This window comes from Pectinophora gossypiella, chromosome 2 (assembly GCF_024362695.1).
Source record: "Pectinophora gossypiella chromosome 2, ilPecGoss1.1, whole genome shotgun sequence".
Lineage (NCBI taxonomy): Eukaryota > Metazoa > Arthropoda > Insecta > Lepidoptera > Gelechiidae > Pectinophora > Pectinophora gossypiella.
This window is the reverse complement of record NC_065405.1, coordinates 5,357,914-5,370,807: the sequence shown is the minus strand read 5'-3', so window position 1 is coordinate 5,370,807 and position 12,894 is coordinate 5,357,914. Positions and strand designations below refer to the sequence as shown.

Below are 12,894 nucleotides of genomic sequence, written 5' to 3'. Positions count from 1 at the left end.
TACCGCGCTAAAAAGGATGACGAATACCAACACATCAAAAATACCATCTGAACTGTATAAATGCCTACACATTAATAACTGGTTATACAAACTCATCCTGAAGATATGGGAGTCAGCTGCTGGAATGATTTTAGCCTTCTTCCTCTTTGCGAGTCGATGGCGATCGATATTAAATTTTAGCCTTAACGTTATTCTATCCCGTGATGCAGAAATGGTACTTCCGGAAACCCAATGATGATTTTGTCTGGACAGAGATATGGGGGTACGGTTTTGTTATTAAACAGATTCAGGCCAAAAGGCTTGAACAACATCGGCCTTTGTTATGTGCTGCGTGAGGCTTCACGCGGCTTGTGGATTGCTCTAAAGAAAACAGATTGTCCTGAAAAGTTATGACTTATCCTGATACGACAATATCATGACGACATGATGACGACAGTTTGATTTCAGAACAGAACTTTCAGAACTTTTCAGAGCTATTCGTCGTTACCTACGGCGCGAAACAAGGCTATGTCATAACACATGGAGCCATGGTTCCTAGTCTATTTTCTTTATATATCGCTTCTGTATCACGCATAAGTGGGATAGTCTGTGGAATTGTTATTTATAGCTTAATTGAAATTAAGGCTAAAATGAATAAGATCATTAATTTTTGATCTCTCACGTCTCACATCTATGCGTCAGTTAACCAAACTGGCCGAGGAATGGCCGATTCAATTAAGTCATACACCAGAATATTTATAGTTTTGTGCAAAACCCTTTTAAAATAACCATCCAGAGGATGCTTCGGGGATGTAGCTTCTTTCAATGTTGCTTTAAATGGCGCTGAGCTGGAGGAAGTTTCAAAATTAAAATATTTGGGTTCTCAAATATGAAATGACTCCAAAGTCATCGAAGTTGCCAGCCCGGATAACAGGTGCGGTTGCAGCCTTTGGAAAACTTAAAATATTAGTGTACAAAGTCTCAGCGGCGTACTTGATACGTAACACTTTAAATGTCTAAGGTCCATCCTTCGCATAAAGCGGCAAGATGGTTTTCCAATAACAGAAGTATTACGTCGTTCTGGCATATTCGGAATAGAAGCTCTCATCATAAAACATCACCTACGATGGTACGGTCACGTCATGCGAATGGATGACAGAAAGGTTTTCTATTTCGAGGTGTCTAGAAGGAACTGTAAACAAGGTGGACAATACCTGCGGTACAAAGACGTACTCAAGCGCAAACATGTGGCTTTCAACATGCCAACTGATAGTTGGGATGAGTGTGTCTGAACCTGGAATAGCGCGTGATATAGTCCTCGAAAATCTTAGTCCAAGACGCCAAATACGGAAAACTCAACGGAAACCTTCCTACAATTACACGGTAAACTCGGCTGGCCAGCTTGATTGTATGCCATGTTACCAGATCTTCAATTCGAAGTTCGGTTCCGCTAGCCACGTCAAAGTCTACCACAACAACGACTTGGGATAGACACAAATAGAAGTCACTATCAACGGATACGGCTTGGGTGACATGATGACACGCACACTCCCGGTCTTCCCAATCGTAATTTTTAGCTGTGTGAACCGCCCAACCAGGACCTGCCCATACTTATTTTGATATGTTGAAGTGATGCGGGCACAAGGTTTCATACAAAATTGCGATGACTGAAATGTTAACATTATTTCTTTTTTGTTTTGGAAAAACGTTTTAAGTCCTTTCAAAAGAAAATGATAGTTGTTTTATACGACAAAAAATTTAAAAAAATGTAGCATAAATAGCTGAAGTCAAATTCTATGAATATTTTCGGTAAAGGCAAAACAGTTCAAGTGCCAATTTTACTTTTAAACTGTCGAAGGCAAAACGGTTGAAGCGACAATATTTATAAAATCTGGATTAAAGCAAAAAGATTTAAGCGCCAAATCTATTTTCGTTTCGTCTAAGGACAAATGATTTAACCGACTTATCTGTAACAAAACACTGTCAGGGAAAACGCTTTAACAGACTTCAAATCATGAAAATGAAAAGACATAACAGCTTATGTGACCGACTCATATCCCGGAATACGACTGATTTGCCACCCGCCCAGAATCTTGTGCATTTTTTTGTCGGTTGAAACACGGGTTTTTAAAAATGTACCCAAAGTGCTAATTGATTGAAGCGCCAAAAAGTAGCTTCGATTGATCTGAAACCAAGATCAGTCGACGCGGAAAAAATCGCTGATTCCGAATATATATATAAGTCAGTTTCGCCCAAAATGTCGCTTAAACCCATTTGGCTTTCAACCCTCGTTATATTTATTTTAATTGGGTTTCAATTTAAACACATAAAAATACCTTCTTCTATCGTGTGGATTGTGAGGTGGAGTACCAACCTCATCAACCCTGGTGTCAAGGTTTGAACGACTTCCGTGGTCCAGTGGTTGAGCGTTGGGCTCACGATCCAGAGGTCCTGGGTGTTCGATTCGCGGTGGGGACATATCACAAAAATTACTTTGTGTTCCCTAGTTTGGGTAGGATACAGGCTGATCACTTGATCCATGCTTCAGAAGGCACGTTAAGCCGTTGGTCCCGGTTACTACTTACTGGTGTAAGTAAGTAGTCGTTACATGAGCCATATCAGGGGCCTTTGGCGGTTCAATAGTAATAAAAATACCCGAACTTATTTTTTATTAGGTACTTATCAGGTTTTTTTTTTAAAGCTTAAGAGCTATTATTATTGGCCGGACAAATGGGGAGCGTCGAGGGCTCTCACCTGGTTAAAAAAATTAAGAAAACTGGTCTGAGGGTGCCCATTTGCGGCCAGAGAAGTCCATTTGGGGTCTCAGGGTAGATATATTGTATATGTGAAAGTTTCACCTTCATAGTTATCATATATATGGATATATGATACCAAACCTACCTGTACACTTTGTACTGTAAATTTCCTAATCTCTAAGTATGCCTGAAACGATAAACTTTTGAAGTTCGTGTACCAGCAAATTAAACCCTGCTGGTATCATACTAGCAATAACTTTATCAAGTTGTTGTGGCAAGTATAATGCTAGGCGTTAGTTTGGTATGGGCAACTACCAGTTCAGTACAGTAAAATGTTATGGTTAAATGCTCCATTTTGAAATTGTTATGGGGACAGTTATTAAAAAAAAACTTAAACAATGTAATGTATACATACGTTTCTGGTGGACCCCGCACTAGGGAAACCCTGTATCGCGGAGGTCCTGAACATTTTCGGCACATTTTACCAAAGGGAAAATAATAATCCGCTCGACGTGTTTCATTATTTTATATTCTTTACATTTGATATTTATTATAAAGTAATAACATCTTAGTAACTAAGTAATAAATACTTTTGTGTTTTATTTACAAAAATAATAATAATCTATTTGTTCTGACTTTTACACAGGTACTTACTTGTCACACCAAGTATGATTGTTATCATTTTTATTAAAATCGATTCGTATATTTTTTTAATATTAACCAAAATAGTGTCATTTTTCTACTCTTGAGTAAATACGGCGAAACTCGCAAAAATGGTTTTCCACCTAGGTACGTCATATTGAATATTTTTTTATTTCAGAAATACAGAAAAAATATACATTATATCTGCTATCATCTCGGTGATTTCAATCATTCAAATCCTACAACTTACGATCTAAGAAACCCTGCCGTTAAACTAGACACCTTGTCGGCTTGCAACCTTTGACCCACACCCTGGACACTCCATACAAACACCTTGTTTTACACAGACACTACATTGACGTTATCGTACACGCGCATCTGTGCGTGTGACGTCTAACGCCCATACGATTGAACACTAAAGTATGACCGAGGGGGTGAGGTAAACCTAGCTTAGCCGCTGGTGGGGAGCGGAGAGTTGCCGCGTTGTTGCGTTATTCCTTATTCTGTGCTTAGACGCAAAGTATCAGGCTAATTCGACCGGGTTATAAGTACTAATTAGAGACGAGAATGCTGATGAAGTCGTCATCTGAGGTGAGACCAGCCTTACGGAAGGTCGACGCACTGACTCCCTTGCTGCGGCCCACGAAACTTGGGATCGGAAAGTTGGGGATCCCACGGTGTCGCACGTCCAGAATACCATCGCCGAACGTTGCCTGGAATAAAACAATTAGTGGTTTTAGTATGTCCGTTGACAAGTGAAAAATAACGACCTCCGTGATCCAGTGGTTGAGCCAGAGGCCAGAGAGAGGTCCCGGGTACGATTTCCGGTGGGGACATATCACAAAATTTACTTTATGGTCCCTAGTTTGGCTAGGACATGGCTGATCACCAGATTGTCCGAAAGTAAGATGATCCGTGCTTCGGAAGGCACGTTAAGCCGTTGGTCCCGGTTACTAATTGCTGATGTGAGTGAGTAGTCGTGCATGAGCCATGTCAGGGGCCTTTGGTGGCTCAATAGTAACCCTGACACCAGGGTTGGTGAGGTTGGTACTCTACCTCACAACCCACATGTTAGAAAAAGAAGTGAAAAATAAAGTACCACCCCTTATAACGTTGTCTATAAACATACTTAATTACGAGTATGTCTCACGACTTGATTCATACCATTCATCTTATCAATAGGGACGTGGAGCGAACTCCACCAATAGGGCTAACACGTTGTCGCGGTCATTTTATCGATTCTCACGATATAATTATGTCGTTTTGTCGATTGATGTTAATATCTGAACCCAAATAAGTCTTGTCGTTCTGTCAAAACAGAAACAAAATCACGTGACACGCATGTTACGGAAAAAACAAACTAATCGATTTTGACAAAATTTTTTGAAGTGATCGATAATATCCCTGCTGGTTGGTATACTTCGGGTTGGTGAGGATACTTTATTAAAATGACATGAAGTCATAATTATTCAAAGCAAGTATGCTTATATAATTTAGTAGTCCCGTTATTTTGTTTTTAAATCTGATTTTGTAATCTTGCTACATATATTATTATGTTGAAATTTATTACATGTTTTGTTAATAAGTGAATGGCGCAACTATTCTTTAATATCTTAGTGATATTGCATATGAGTAAATTCTTGAATATAGGTACATTAGTCACATAATTAGGTACAATATGATGACAAGTTACTTGGGACTTATCCATGCCCGAGCTAAGGGGCTAATAATGTATGCAGCTAATCTTGGTTTTTATTTTTTTGTGTTTTCATTTTCCAGAAGAGAAACATAGAAGCATGTATTAGCAAGTCGAAGAAACATATTACGAAGAGATGGTATTGTTTTTATCTCATTATATATAAATAACATTGTTTTAAGTTTACGCGGTTATTATCATAATTAAAACACATAATAACGGGTTCTTACCGCTTATATATGTCTGCCCGTAGAAAATTATGGATCTACCTACTCCACTCCAATCTCATGTCATCCCGTGATCATGGCACTTGCAACAGTGTCGAAATATCGGGAGTCTCATGTCCCCATTTAAACGCGGTAAGAACCCGTTATTATGTGTTTTAATTATAAATAACATGTCATATACATACATAAACTCACTACTACCCACCGCGGTAAGCAGAGACTATGGAATTCCATTTGTTTCGATCCTGACACAGTTCTCTTGCTTCCTCCACATTCATCAATCGTTTCATACACGCAAGCCGGTACAATGTATGAACATGTAAAGAGGGCACAAATTAGTTCTTTAGTCATCATGTACTTTTAGTTTCAGATCATGTAAGAACTAATAAATGTGGCGTAATGTTCATATTTTACTAGAACGACTTGTTTATTTAAACACATGTGTCATTAATTAATCATTAATGATAAACAGTCTACTTATTTGACCGTGATGACTGTATTGCACTAGAAAAACACGTGTTTAAATTAAAATTCAGCTTGCGCCTTCAACACGTCTCTTTACGCGTCGTTACTTAGGCTAGTTTCCAACTAGTCAAATCAATTACTTTTTAATAAACGTCAAAACACAAAATTACTATGCAATTTGTATGAAAGAGCATACTGTGACGTCATAGAAAAACATGATAAAATATCGGACTTATTGTTACGTTTTTCGTTCCCGACGGAAACCACTGCTCTAGTTTTCTCTAAAAAGTTTCTCTTAAATTAATGACGATGAATAGATGCTATTGTGGTTTAAAATACGGTAGATAAATCTTTTTGAAAATATTGAGTTGTATTGAGTACTGCGGGGCGGAAGGCAAGAGGGAAACCACTGCCCTATTTTTCCCTAAAAAAGTAGCATGGAAAATGCTGCACCGACAAGAGTGTGGCTCTTAAATTGATGATGATGATGAGTTTTGTTACCTCAGGTTGGAAGGCATTGAGGGAGTTAAAGCCAAACGCCTGGCTAGCGCTCTGACTGCCACTGCCGCCTAGGCCCCCAAAAGCCGCCGCGGAGGAAGCCGCCCCGGACGCACCGGAGCCGCCGAAAGACGCAGCTTGACTACTGGCTTGACTACCGCTGAACCCACTGGAATGTTTCAATTTAAAAAGGTTTACAACCAATGAACGAAAAAACACAACTAACAAAACACGTTCCGGCAGAATTCGAATTATTTATTACCTTTTTCTGACCTGGGGGGCAAATAATAAAAACTAGAAGCTCAAATGTAGGCGGCAGCACTGTTGAGTGTTCCTAAATTTTGAAGAATGAGTTATGAAAAGGAAAAGCAAGTTAGAAAAAGGAAGTTTTGATTGAAAATACGTTTTTTCTAAGTTTTCTTCTTTCAGATCTTTAGGGAATAAATATAACACTATGATTTTATAAATATAACGCTGCGTAGAGGGGTATAATGTAAAAATATAACCCAAACAATATTTTTGATCAAAATTTAAGAACACTCAACAGTAGCGACACCTGATGGGAGAAATATGCAGTTTTTATCCTCATTCGGATGTGGTAAAGAAACGACTTAAATAATCGATAAAGATCTAAGTTTGTGGTTTCACAAACTTCCTTAACATCACAATCACGATTTATATTAGAAACAGCCACTGTTTTACTTTGTCACCTTTCTCACCTTTTACTTAAAAACTTACATTAAGATACCCAAGCGCAGATTACTACTGCCGCACCGCGTAGAATTTTGACTAAATTTTTCCTCAGTTTCGTCTAGCGAGAAATAAATGAGAGGACAATGGCAATTAAGAGTTCTGTAGATTTCGTTCAATATTATTTGAGTATGAATGGTTTTGATTTATAATTTCGTATACTGCACTGTGTAAGGCTGTGCGAGTTTTCAACCAACGATGTGCGAGGCTGCGTAGCGATGGATGTGTTTGAATCGTTTCCATAACCTAATCAACCTCAGGACAGCTCCTATGAATTGCGTCTAAGTATTGGCTTTTAACGAACACTTCCCTCACTACACATCCTCGGTTATTATTAGTGGAAACGCAGCCTAATATTCGTAATAACCGGGTCCAGAAGTCTAATTCGTCTATATTGACAGAAGGCCTTTCAACTCTACTCGGGCAGCTGATATAAAAACCTCACGTGTATTTTCTCTCTTATAGATATAGTTTCGCAAGTAGTTAATGCCATTTGCAGTAAATCTACAATAAGTCACATTAAAATATAAAATATATCGCGATTCATTACAATGCCTTGCGGCTCGGTGTAGTAGCTATCGTTTACCTTATTACCTACAAGACAAATGTCCGCTGCATTAATGTCACATCGGTAAGCCAACCTCCAGACGTGTTATGTTTACAACTTGACCAAGATCGGTTTTGTAAACTATTTGCATAAAAGTGGTATGGACGAAAATTACAAAACTTGCAAACAGAAAAACTTGAAGTTGTAGAGCAAACTTCATGACATGTGTAATCATGTTGCAATTTTTGTGTAAGAATTTGTCTGATACAAAAACGGTCGCTAATCTGACCCAGTGTACTTAATTTATGAACATGTCAGTCAAGTACGCACCTAATATGCAATGCAATAGGTGAAAGATATGTGTTTACTATCCTTGCGGGACAAACCTGTTGGCCCGGCCAAGTGTACGCGCCTTGCTAAATTCAGGTCAACAGGTAACCGACGCATAACGGTACCATTGATGCAACTGGTCATTTTGGTATTTGTATTGATCCGGTTTCTAAATATACATGTCTCTGAGCTTTTACACCTACAGTCAATAATGTTTAAGTGATCAATTCAAAACGAAACCCATTAGACTGTTTAATTATTCAAATAACAAGTTTACAAAACTCTGTCATTAATCGCGTAGAGTGATGCTAATAATAATAAATAACACGCATAACACGTGTCACTGACCTTCCAAATCCGTTGAACGAGGCGGCCTGACTCGCCGAGTGTGACGCGCTGAAGCCTTCGTTGAAGCCGAAGGAGAAGGATTGCGACGCTGACTGGCTCGCCCCCGCCCCGCTGGCGCTGCTGCTGACACTCGCCGTCAAACCACCATTCCCAGAAGGTCCCACGTTAAACCCACCGCCGAACCCAAACCGCGGCTTAACAGGCCCCCGCTTCGCGTTCTTCTCACTCGGGAGCAACGTGCTCGGATCACGCTCCAGATGTTCTATTACAGGTAGAACAGGAGGTGTAATAATCGGCTCCAACTTCCGCACTCGACGCTCGTCCGGGAACACAAACCCGTCGGCCGGCGCCGGAGCCGCGACCACCATCCCAGTCGCGATCGACAGACACACGCAACAACAGATGATCTTCATGGTTGGGAATATTGGAGACACTATGTGCGGTTGTCGGTGTATCTTGTATTAATAGGGTCGCACGAGGTCACCAGCGGTGTTGGCATGCGGCACGCGCCGCAGCCTTCAGAAAACCCACTGCGCTGCGTCGGACCCGGCGTCCTGCCTGTACCCATCCCCCCTCTCGGCACCACATCATAAAATTATTTGCTCCTTTCCTTTTAGGCGTAACGATCTCATTGTTCTCAGAGTCCTACCAGACGGAAACCTTAACGCGTAGATGAAGCGATTGGGAAATCCAATGTCCTAGTTTAATGGCGACCTTTATGGAATCGAAGCACGTTGCCGTAGTTAATTCCATTCTTGAGGCGTCAATTATGGAACAAGTATATATTTAATGCGTCATAAACGTCAATAATATTAAGTAAGCAGGTATTATAATTTATCAGGAACGTTATCTTTGCTTTCGTCAAGAAATATGAGACTCGAATTGTCCTCGCCCTTGCTAAGTTTACGAATTTTTGACCTTCGCTATAATATATTAAAATAGTGATGTGAAAGTATTGAGTAATCCACCCAGCTTGATCCAAAGTTCACCTTGGGAGCGTGAAATATGACCATATATCAAGACGGAACTACTCAGAGAGATTTTCAACATGACTTCGATATATCATAGTGATAAGTGGCAAATAAAGTCTTCTTCCATTAAGTGATTATGGGATGCTTGAGATAAAATTACTTAACGATATGTTTGTAGGGCTGCGTAATCAGATAAATATTTTCTGGGTTTTAAATTTTGATCTAATGCTAAATGCTGACCACCTGCAAACTGTACCAACCATTTTTAAAGTTAAAAATGAAGCTAGTATCTAGTAGCTAGTAGTAGTAGTAGTTGTAAATAAGAGATACTAGGCGAATAACCATGGAATGATGATTTGTAAGTATGAATGTGGATGGATATAGGGTAGGGGACGACCCAAGAAAGTGTGGATGGATTGTGTAAAAAAGGATGTATGTGTGAAAGGTGTGAGTACCGAGGTGACGACTGAGAAAAATGAATGGAAGAGGAATACATGTTGTGCCGTCCCCATCTCATCATCATCAGCCCATTAACGTCCCCACTGCTGGGGCACGGGCCTTCCCTATGGATGGATAGGGAGATCGGGCCTTAAACCATCACGCGGGCCCAGTGCGGATTGATGGTTATTAACGACTGCTAATGCAGCAGGGACCAACGGCTTAACGTGCCTTCCGAAGCACGGAGGAGCTCGAGATGAAAACTTTTTTTTTGTGGTCACCCATCCAATGACCGACCTTTGCGAAAGTTGCTTTACTTCAACAATCGCAGACCGAGCGCGTTAACCGCTGCACCATCGAGCTCCTCATCTAAAGTAGCCGTCCCCATCTAAAGTAGGATAAAGGCAGGAGGATGACGGGGGTGAATAACCATAAAAACTATTAATTAAACTAAAACTAATAAATTTTCGAGCAGGTGTAGGCGTGTGTACTCATAGAGGAAAACTATGGCACCATAGTTTTGACGTCATTTCGAATGGGGCTTTGTAAATTATAAAATCATCATCTCAGTTTACTTGGATTGATATTTAATTTAGGCAGGTCTTGAAGGCATTGGCCCCGATTCCTGTAGACACCTCTTAATTTTATTTTAAGTTATATCCGTCGTTTTTTATTCTCCGAAAAGGAAAGGGACGAATGATTGACAATTGCTAATTTTAAAACGAATGAATAACCCGGACTAATAAAATATATGCAACACGTTTGACGTGTGTGTCAACTTTATTCTGTCGGGTTATTGGCCAGTATAAAAGTTATATCCGTACCTTCATTTTCTTATCCTCTGAAAAAGAAAGGGACGGGTAATTGTGTTGACCGTGACACAGGACGTCACGGGCTGATGATGATGAGATGGGGACGGCACAACATGTATTCCTCTTCCATTCATTTTTCTCAGTCGTCACCTCGGTACTCACACCTTTCACACATACATCCTTTTTTACACAATCCATCCACACTTCCTTGGGTCGTCCCCTACCCTATATCCATACAAATACTTACCAAATAAAATATATGGATTACACGTCAATTTTAGGCAGAAATTAAAAAATCCCTCACAAAATTTTATACTCGCCAAAAACGCGACAGAATAAAGTTGATAGCACACGTCAAACGGGTTGCATTAAAATAAAATAAATACCGTTTACTGAAATGAGCACCATTGTACCTTACCTCCACCCTTGTTTAGAACATGACTTTATTCACTGAAAGCATTCGCTAATTTGTAACAATATTAAAGAGCATCACGCACGACTGTATCCCCGGGGTAGGCAGGTGATGTAATAGTAATACATCCCTCCTCGCCAGCTATTCGCTATTTTGTGGTGGAGTGGAGCGATTGGTGTGGAAGTTTAAGTGCAATTCTGTGGCTCATCGAGAATTAAGCTAAATATTATTTACGAATGCGAAATCCTTAAAAAATACCCTATATGTAGCACTTAAGATCAGCCCTAATTGCATGGTAGTGTTATAAGTGCGGTCGGCCCGGGGCCACACGTCCTGTGTCACGCACGGTCAACACTACTAACTAACCTGCGCACACGCACACAAATGAAAACTCCATTTTTTGTATGTATACCTATTTTTTTTGTGACAATATTTTCTTGATCAACCATTTCTCTTGATCGTACCTATAAATCACATTAAAAATCTTTTTTAATGTTTGCTCTATTGGATTATATTTTTAACTAAAAAATATCCTATCTCGATTTTATTTAACTATTGTGTAACTATGGAAAATTGGAGCTTACGAGGGTATACCTATGTATTAAGATTATTTTTTTATTCATACAGACAGAATTAGGTTAACAGCACTTGTGAAACGGGTTGCATATCAGCGAAATGTTTATTTAATTCGCCCAGTAGGTATCGAGCCCTTCGACCAATAGCCGTTTGACGTCCATCTACGTAGGTAGCATTCGTATCGTTTATTGGTCGAAGTGCTCAATATAATTCGCGGTTGTCATGCAGACCCGGCAGGTTATTTAATCATTTTAAAATTAACAGTTGTCAATTTCCCGTCCCTTTCCTTTCCGGCGGATAAGAAAATGATCGGTATAACTTAAAATAAAATTAGGAGGTGTCGGCAGGAATCATTAGCATCGGGGTCATTAGCATCGTTAATGTAGACACATCGCATAAAGATCACATCTGGCTTTTCCATTAAATAAACAGTCTTTGATTTATTAGTACTTATAAATATTCTATCTGTAAGCCGTAATCTCATTAATTTCGGTTTCCTATTTGGTTCTGCCGACAGAAGTATTTGATTTACTATAAATAAGACTATATTTATACATTAGTATATATAAGAGCTATTTCTTATTTATTCATTTTTTTATCTGTTATATTACATTTTCATTCGAGAAACATTGCGCTTCGATGTTAAAAAGAAAAAGTTAAAAAGATTGAATAATTTTGAAAAATATATTACTTTATATGTTAATATTTTATTGAGAAGGATTCATCCCGCCTGAGTCATGCAGTTCACAAGTCATTATTTTGAAAGTTGTTTTAAAAATATCTTAGTCACTGTATGAATGATGTCAGACTTAGGTTTTTCAGTCGAGCCAGTAAAAAATAGACCGTGATCACAATTCAATTAAGGCGATTAATAAGTACATAATATTTACTAATACTAATTCATTATTGATTGACGTTGGTAGTATATTTAGAATAAGTATCTTTCGAGTTTATAATAGGGCCCTATCCCACTAGGACACCATGGAGGCGAGACCACGGCTGCACCATCAACAAAATGTAAGCAGTTGTTTAAAAGAAACCTCGCCTGTCCCCTGTTTATCAAAACTTACAAGCCCTGTACCTTTTACAAGAAATTTTCTTGTAAAAAATTCATTATTATAAGAATATTAGTATGTTTATCACACCTACAGATGCAAATTACATGTTACAAGTGTCAATATGGATGGATAGGGAGATCGGGCCTTAAACCACCACGCGGGCCCAATGCGGATTGATGGTTATTAACGACTGCTAATGCAGCCGGGACCAACGGCTTAACGTGCCTTCCGAAGCACGGAGGAGCTCGAGATGAAAACTTTTTTTATGGTCACCCATCCTATGACCGGCCTTACGTCTCCCTATCCATCCATAGGGATGGCCCATGCCCCAGCAGTGGGGACGTTAATGGGCTGGTGATGAAGTGTCAATATTTATTTCACAAATATAT

At 39.4% G+C, this 12,894-nt stretch overlaps 1 protein-coding gene across 1 annotated transcript; it reads right to left on the bottom strand.

Moving 5' to 3' along the window:
- Positions 1-3,245: 3,245 nt before the first annotated feature.
- Positions 3,246-8,789, bottom strand: LOC126372454 (keratin, type II cytoskeletal 3-like). The gene is made up of 3 exons (XM_050018225.1): positions 8,239-8,789; positions 6,267-6,432; positions 3,246-4,090 (listed from the first exon to the last, which is right to left on the bottom strand). The coding sequence occupies exons 1-3, from the start codon at positions 8,649-8,651 to the stop codon at positions 3,929-3,931; spliced, it is 741 nt and encodes a 246-aa protein (XP_049874182.1). The 5' UTR covers positions 8,652-8,789; the 3' UTR covers positions 3,246-3,928.
- Positions 8,790-12,894: the final 4,105 nt, after the last annotated feature.

Bases quoted from the DNA above. Each gene is read 5' to 3' on its own strand.
- LOC126372454 (XM_050018225.1), bottom strand. From the start codon at position 8,651: ATGAAGATCATCTGTTGTTGCGTGTGTCTGTCGATCGCGACTGGGATG. The intron at 6,433-8,238 runs GTCAGTGACACG...GAAACATTCCAG, and splicing joins TCGTTCAACGGATTTGGAAG to TGGGTTCAGCGGTAGTCAAG. The intron at 4,091-6,266 runs GTAACAAAACTC...GTTTTATTCCAG, and splicing joins TCAATGCCTTCCAACCTGAG to GCAACGTTCGGCGATGGTAT.